We start from the raw sequence: 8,652 nt of genomic DNA, 5'->3' as shown, positions 1-8,652 counted from the left end.
CTGTTCATTCTGCAACTCCCGTTTCGAGTTACTACTCTTAGCAACTGAATCAGTTTCAAATGCCGAGGGGTTGCTATAAACACTAGTAAAGTACACATAAATAACATGTATATCAAATATACCTTTGTTCACTTTGCCATCCTTCTTATCCGCCAAGTATCTAGGGTAGTTCCACTTCCAGTGACCATTTCCATTGCAGTAGAAGCACTTAGTCTCAGGCTTAGGTCCAGACTTGGGCTTCTTCACTTCAGCAGCAACTTGCTTGTCGTTCTTCTTGAAGTTCCCCTTCTATCCCTTTGCCCTTTTTTTGAAACTAGTGGTCTTGTTAACCATCAACACTTGATGCTCTTTCTTGATTTCTACCTTCGTCGATTCAGCATCGCGAAGAGCTCAGGAATTACTTTTGTCACCCCTTGCATATTATAGTTTATCATGAAGTTCTAGTAACTTGGTGATAGTGACTAGAGAACTCTGTCAATCACTATCTTATCTGGAAGATTAACTCCCACTTGATTCAAGTGATTGTAGTACTCAGACATTCCGAGCACATGCTCACTAGCTGAGCTATTCTCCTTCATCTTGTAGGCAAAGTACTTGTAAAACGTCTCATACCTTTCGACATGGGCATGAGTCTGAAATACTAATTTCAACTCTTGGAACATCTCATATGCTCCGTGGCGTTCAAAACGTCTTTGAAGCCGCGATTCTAAGCCGTAAAGCATGGTGAACTAAACTATCAAGTAGTCATCATATCGAGCTTGCCAAACGTTCATAACGTCTGCATCTGCTCCTGTAATCGGTCTGTCACCTAGCGGTGCATCAAGGACATAATTCTTCTGTGCAGCAATGAGGATAATCCTCAGACCACGGATCCAATCCGCATCATTGCTACTAACATCTTTCAACTTATTTTCTCTAGGAACATATCAAAAATAAAATAGGGTAGCTAAACGTGAGCTATTGATCTACAACATAGATATGCAAATACTATCAGGACTAAGTTCATGATAAATTAAAGTTCAATTAATCATATTACTTAAGAACTCTCACTTAGATAAACATCCCTCTAGTCATCTAAATGATCACGTGATCCAAATCAACTAAACCATGTCCGATCATCACGTGAGATGGAGTAGTTTTCAATGGTAAACATCACTATGTTGATCATATCTACTATATGATTCACGCTCGACCTTTCGGTCTCCAGTGTTCCGAGGCCATATCTGCATATGCTAGGCTCATCAAGTTTAACCCGAGTATTCTACATGTGCAAAATTGGCTTGCACCGGTTGTATGTGAACGTAGAGCTTATCACACCCGGTCATCATGTGGTGTCTCAGCACAAAGAACTGTCACAACGGTGCATACTCAGGGAGAACACTTATACCTTGAAATTTTAGTAAGGGATCATCTTATAAAGCTACCGCCGAACCAAGCAAAATAAGATGTATAAAAGATAAACATCACATGCAATCAAAATATGTGACATGATATGGCCATCATCATCTTGTGCCTTTGATCTCCATCTCCAAAGTACCGCCATGATTTCTATCGTCACCGGCATAACACCATGATCTCTATCAACGTGTCGTCATCTGGTCGTCTTGCCAACTATTGCTTTTGCAACTATTGCTATCGCATAGCAATAAAGTAAAGCAATTACATGGCACTTGCATCTTATGCAATAAAGAGACAACCATAAGGCTCCTGCCAGTTGCCGATAATTTCAAAAACATGATCATCTTATACAACAATTTATATCTCATCATGTCTTGACCATATCATATCACAACATGCCCTGCAAAAACAAGTTAGACGTCCTCTACTTTGTTGTTGCAAGTTTTACGTGGCTGCTACGGGCTTAGCGAGAACCATTCTTACCTACGCATCAAAATCACAATGATTTTTCGTCAAGTGTGTTGTTTTAACCTTCAACAAGGACCGGGCGTAGTCACACTCGATTCAACTAAAGTTGGAGAAACAAACACCCACTAGCCACCTGTGTGCGAAGCACGGCGGTAGAACCAGTCTCATGAACGCGGTCATGTAATGTCGGTCTGAGCCGCTTCATCCAACAATACCGCCGAATCAAAGTATGACATGCTGGTAAGCAGTATGACTATTATCGCCCACAACTCTTTGTGTTCTACTCGTGCATATAACATCTACGCATAGACCTGGCTCTGATACCACTGTTGGGGAACGCAGTAATTTCAAAAAAAATCCTACGCACATGCAAGATCCATATAGGTGATGCACAGCAACGAGCGGGAGAGTGTGTCCACGTACCCTCGTAGACCGAAAGCGGAAGCGTTATGACAACGCGGTTGATGTAGTCGTATTTCTTCACGATCGACCGATCCTACTACCGAAAGTACGGCACCTCCGCGATCTGCACACGTTCGGCTCTGTGACGTCCCACGAACTCATGATCCAGCAGAGTGTCGAGGGAGAGCTTCGTCAGCACGACGGCGTGATGACGGTGATGATGAAGCTACCGGCGCAGGGCTTCGCCTAAGCCCTGCAACGATATGACCGAGGTGGATTATGGTGGAGGGGGCACCGCACACGGCTAAGAGATTAATGATCAACATGTGTGTCTTTGGGGTGCCCCCTGGCCACGTATATAAAGGAGCAAGGGGAGGGAGGAGGAGGCCGGCCATCATAGGGCGCGCCCAAAGTGTGGAGTCCTACTAGGACTCCCTAGTCCTAGTAGGATTCCACCTCCCACATGGAATAGGAAAAACGGAAGGGAGAAGGAGAAGGAAGGAAGGGGGCGCCCCCTTTCCCTAGTCCAATTCGGACTAGTCCATGGGGAAGGGGCGCGGCCACCCTTGAGGCCTTTCTCTCCTTTCCCGTATGGCCCATTAAGGCCCAATACGAATTCCCGTAACTCTCCGGTACTCTGAAAAATACCCGAATCACTCGGAACCTTTCCGATGTCCGAATATAGCCTTCCAATATATCGATCTTTACGTCTCGACCATTTCGAGACTGCTCGTCATGTCCCCGATCTCATCCGGGACTCCGAACAAACTTCGGTCATCAAATCACATAACTCATAATACAAATCGTCACCGAACGTTAAGCGTGCAGACCCTACAGGTTCGAGAACTATGTAGACATGACCGAGACTCATCTCCGGTCAATAACCAATAGTGGAACCTGTATGCTCATATTGGTTCCTACATATTCTACGAAGATCTTTATCGGTCAAACCGCATAACAACATACGTTGTTCCCTTTGTCATCGGTATGTTACTTGCCCGAGATTCGATCGTCGGTATCTCAATACCTAGTTCAATCTCGTTACTGGCAAGTCTCTTTACTCGTTCCGTAATGCATCATCCCGCAACTAACTCATTAGTCACAATGCTTGCAAGGCTTATAGTGATGTGCATTACCGAGAGGGCCCAGAGATACCTCTCCGATACACAGAGTGACAAATCCTAATCTCGATCTATGCCAACTCAACAAACACTATCGGAGACACCTGTAGAGCATATTTATAATCACCCAGTTATGTTGTGACGTTTGATAGCACACAAGGAATTCCTCCGGTATTCGGGAGTTGCATAATCTCATACTCTGAGGAACATGTATAAGTCATGAAGAAAGCAGTAGCAATGAAACTGTAACGATCATAATGCTAAGCTAACGAATGGATCTTGTCCATCACATCATTCTCCTAATGATGTGATCCCGTTCATCAAATGACAATACATGTCTATGGTTAGGAAACATAGCCATCTTTGATAAACGAGCTAGTCAAGTAGAGGCATACTAAGGACACTTTGTTTTGTCTATGTATTCACACATGTACTAAGTTTCCGGTTAATACAATTCTAGCATGAATAATAAACATTTATCATTAAATAAATAATAACTTTATTATTGCCTCTAGGGCATATTTCCTTCAGGAGGAGCGACTCTGGTGGCTGGAGGCTGTTGTTGGTGTTCTTCCTTGCTGCGCGCTTCCTCGCGCCGTTCGCTCGGACGCACCGTTGGCGCTCGAGTTCATCCCTCCCGCCGGAGCTCCACATTCCGCCCCACATGGTGGCGTTCGGGGGCGGGATTGGACTCACCACGGCGAAATAGAAAGGGGGGATTGGGGAACGCGGCGGCGACGGGATAGCGTTTCGACCCGTATCGGCGCGCAAACCCGTAGATACATCGTGTCGGTGGGGGGGCGGTTTGCGGGCCACCGTAAAATGTTTTACGGGCCGGACGAGTATATGGGCTCTGTTCTGGCCAAGAAAATGGGCCGAGCCCGTACTCGTCGGGGTTTTGCGGGTCTGCGCATTTTGCGGGGTCTGCTGGAGATGCTCTAAACATGCGGCATACATTAAACTGGTGTTACAACTTGACCAGCGTGCAAATACGGTGCAAAACTCGTCTGAATACGCATGCAACGCTGATGAGGCATGACAGCGTGGCGTAGGGCCCAATGTCAGTGACCGGGCGGTGTAGACCACGCGTGTGGCATGTTTTGAAAACTCCTACGGGCGCAGGACCCACCTATAAGGGAAACAGCGCAAGTTTAATATCAGAATGAAAAATTTCACCCTGTGGGATTCGAACTGCCAACTTCCACTAGTAACGCAAGCTAGGCTAGCGACCCTACCATGACAGACTTTGATACCTAGGAGGATACACGATGTTATCCTATTCTTTGACAACATAAATTAAGAATTTTAATAATTCCCAAAAAACGGTCGTGGGGGCGTCCGCCACTATATCCACACCAATTTATTTTCTATATGGGATTGTTATTATTTTGTTCACTAACAAGCCGCGTTCATGGGCTAAAACATACTATCTTTTTTTCATTTTTACAATTTTAAAAAAAATCCTAATTATAAAGAAAAGACATATAAATTAGACAAGTTACACAAAAAGATGCTCATGTAATTCCAAATGCCCACCTATTAATTTAAGAAAAATCTATACAATTGAACTATGAATTATGCAAATGTTTGTATAATTTTAAAAAGTGTTGTAATATTCAATACAAACATTAAAGTAATTTAATAATATGTATATAAAATAAATTTACATATATGTTTAAATTTTTACAAGATTTTCAATAAAATATTCACGTAGTATATAAAAGTGTTCATGCTTGAATTTTTTTAATGTTGCTTTAGAAATGTTTATGTTTTTGATAAAGTTTGTGTGTTTTCAAAATAATTTAAATAAATACAAATATATGCATGGAAAATAATATGAGCCTATTGTGCCATCTGCAGATCGTCAAATGGATACATATTTACAATTATATGTGTATTATTTATAATTATGATTCACATTTTTTTTATTTTTTGAAAATTGAGAAGAGAAACAATACTCATGTTCAAAATGGGCCGCATTAAATGCAGTCCGTTTTAATCCATGACTGTGGTCGGTTGTAAACATAAAACCTAACATTCCAACTAAATTACAAAGTTGTGTTTGTTCGGTTTGTAGTCCTGTCAGCTTTTTTTGGGTTAGGTCGCGTGTTCGACCCGCATGGCCGCATCTTTTGTCTTGGAAATTAAAATTCTTAATTTATGTTGTTTAAAAGAAATGATATAACGAATGAGTATCCCTATAGAACATCAAGTGTTATCGTGGTGGGTTGCTAGCAACACGCATAGGTTAGCTCGAGGTTTTGGTTCGAATCACCTTATGGTGCAATTTCTCTTTCTAATTAAGTTGTGCTCTTTTGCTAACAGGTGGTCTTGTGCCATGCACACACGTCAAGGATTTTTCATCAGAAAAATAAAATAAAATGAGGGGCTTTTCACAAAAAAGGCACACGCCTAGTCACCACCCCTTGGTCACTTACAGCGGGCCCTGCACCGCTTTGTCACGCCTCATCAGCTCCGCATGTGTATACAATCATGTTTTGTACTGTATTTGCACGCTCGAGTCAAATTGTGGCACCAGTTCAATGTATGCCGCGAGTTTTGATACTAAAGTGACTTTTCTCGTCAAGTTTAAGCACCAGTGGTGTAACTGACTTTTTTCTTTAATAGGATTAACTATGGTTGAGTGCATCCGAGGGCCCATAAATCAGGAGGTTCAAATTTTCTTATTGAAAATAAAAGGAAATGGTGTTGAAATGGATATGATGCTAGTTTTTTGGGAAAGTACACTTTTTATTGACTCATAACGTGGCATTAAGAAAAAAATACAAACACTACGACCGCATACACAATCTCTGCATAATTAGGATGCACAAAACATGATCGACACATAGGAAAGATAAAAAAACACGACCTCCAAAATTCTTGCTGAAATGAACTACAACATGCAACAGTACCCTCAACATCATCCGACAGTGAGAAAAGGTGCTTCAACAATGGCGCGTGAAAGAAAGGGATAACCGGAGTGTGCCATCATCGTCAGATGCACCCCCTAAAGCTAGATAATGGGTTTCGCCGGATAGAGGACGTTGGGACAAACTCTAAAAATGCCTCCAGCAAGAGGATGACGTGAATACCAGCATCATTGCCAGATACAACCAGCGTAGATTAGACCTAAAGTTTTCATTCCGGAACCAAACTTGTGGAGAACTATAACAGCGACGTGACAATGTTCCACTTCAAAATGCTGCACGACATCGTGTCTTCCAAGTCCGTAGTGTTCAAACAACAAAACCCATTCTTGGTTCCGTGCCACTTCGTTTTCTGGACTGGATATGCATTGATGTAGGTGGAGGGAGGGCAATACCCTTCGAGAAGAGAAGAGAAGAGAAGAGGAGACGCGGTTTGCAGGCAGCGTGGCGGGCGGCGCAGAGGATCCAGATCTTGAATTCAAAAGCAGTGGGAAAGCAAGCCGTTTCCGCGTTGAAACAGATTGATGATTTCCTCGCCTCTTTCTCTCTCCATCTCGACCCCTCTTGACTTTCCATTCCTCCCCCATCTCTCTCTCTCTCATCTTCCCCCACTTTGCTCCGCTTTCCCGTCCACCGCCACCGCCACCACCGGCCATGGATCCCTTCCACCACCTCAACACCGCCTTCTCCAACCCCTACCACCCGCTCCTCTCCTCCTCCCCTCCCCACCCCTACCACCCTCCGCCCCCTCTCCCGCCTCCGCCCGCCGCCGACCCGCCCGAGCGGGAGCGCCTGCCGCAGTGGTCGCACGCCGAGACGGCCGCCTTCCTCGCCATCCGCGCCGACCTTGACCACTCCTTCCTCTCCACCAAGCGCAACAAGGCCCTCTGGGAGGCCGTCTCCGCGCGCCTCAACGCGCAGGGCGGATTCGCGCGCACCCCCGACCAGTGCAAGTCCAAGTGGAAGAACCTCGTCACCAGGTTCAAGGGCACGGCCAGCGACGCGCAGCCGGAGGGCGGGGACCATCCCGCCGGCGCGGCGGCGAGGGGCAGCTTCCCGTTCCACGACGAGATGAGGAGGATCTTCGACGCCAGGGTCGAGAGGGCGCGCGCATTGGAGGCCAAGAAGGCCAAGGGGAAGGACGCCGCCGCGCGGCGCGATCCGGACGACGATGGCGGCGGCGAGGGCGACGAGGGCGAGGACGACGAGGAGGAGGCGGAGATGGTCGACGAGGAGGAGGGCAGGGCCGATGCGGAGGCGCGGGGCGCGGGGAGGAAGCGGAGAAGGAAGGCGGCGCCGGCGAGGACCGCGTCAGCGGGAGGAGGGGTCGAGATAGGCGAGGTCGAGGCGGTGCTGCGGGAGTTCATGCGGCGGCAGATGGAGATGGAGGAGCGGTGGATGGAGGCCGCGGAGGCGCGCGACGCCGAGCGCCGGGCGCGCGAGGAGGAGTGGCGCGCCGCCATGGTCGCGCTCGGCGAGGAGCGGCTCGCGCTCGTGCGCCGCTGGCGCGAGCGCGAGGACGCGTGGAGGGCGCGCGCCGAGGAGCGCGAGGAGCGCCGGCACCAGCTCGTCGCCGCCCTGCTGGCCAAGCTCGGCGGCGACACGTCGTCCTAATCCATCCCACCAATCCATGCCACACACCATGCCCTGGTACGGATCAATGTTACTCGCTAGCTAGCTACTTCATGGATTCACCCTCCTCATCACTAGGCAATGTAATGCTAGCAAATAATTCTTTCCTCATTTTCACCGAGGTCGTAATTTTGGATTCTTAATTGGTCAGGACGATGATCCATCAATCCATCCATCCATCGCCGCAAAGCGCGCGCCGGGCGGCCGGATAAGCACTTTTAGACCAGTTGTAGCAGCGACAGATCAAATCCATGATCGATCTTGCATGCCTAGCTTGTGCCTTTGTTAGGGTTTCTTTAGACAGTGAGAGGTCAGGAAAGGCGGCGCGTTGGTGTGTTGAAAAGGGTTTTGCAAACATCTTTCCTTTGTTAGTCTAGCCATGACCTGCAACTGTAAACTCACTCACTCACTGGTCTTATCAGCTTCAGAAGCTAGCTATAACATGCAGCTTTCCAAATGCATGGATGCATGCATGACTTTGCATGATCAATTAACTCATCCATCGATGCTGCTAGCTTCTTCTTCTCCTCATCATTCCACAAGGTGGATGGTCATGGTCGCCGCAGGCAGAATCTCACAACGTGGGTTCTGCGTACATACATGCATTATTGGCTTTTTTTCTCAGATATATCTCTGCAGTGTGCATGTGTAGCTTTTGCGCAACATGGTCTATATATCTATCTACATCTTTCCTTCTTTTT

At 46.6% G+C, this 8,652-nt stretch overlaps 1 protein-coding gene across 1 annotated transcript; it reads left to right on the top strand.

Moving 5' to 3' along the window:
- Positions 1 to 6,684: 6,684 nt before the first annotated feature.
- On the top strand, positions 6,685 to 8,441 carry LOC109763765 (trihelix transcription factor GT-3b). The gene is made up of 2 exons (XM_020322625.4): positions 6,685 to 7,969; positions 8,103 to 8,441. Exon 1 carries the CDS (start codon positions 6,974 to 6,976, stop codon positions 7,931 to 7,933), a length of 960 nt encoding a protein of 319 aa, XP_020178214.3. The 5' UTR covers positions 6,685 to 6,973; the 3' UTR covers positions 7,934 to 7,969; positions 8,103 to 8,441.
- Positions 8,442 to 8,652: the final 211 nt, after the last annotated feature.

This window comes from Aegilops tauschii, chromosome 1 (genome assembly GCF_002575655.3).
Source record: "Aegilops tauschii subsp. strangulata cultivar AL8/78 chromosome 1, Aet v6.0, whole genome shotgun sequence".
In the NCBI taxonomy this organism is placed as follows: domain Eukaryota; kingdom Viridiplantae; phylum Streptophyta; class Magnoliopsida; order Poales; family Poaceae; genus Aegilops; species Aegilops tauschii.
The sequence above is the reverse complement of the archived record's forward strand: the minus strand, read 5'-3'. Positions and strand labels throughout refer to the sequence as shown.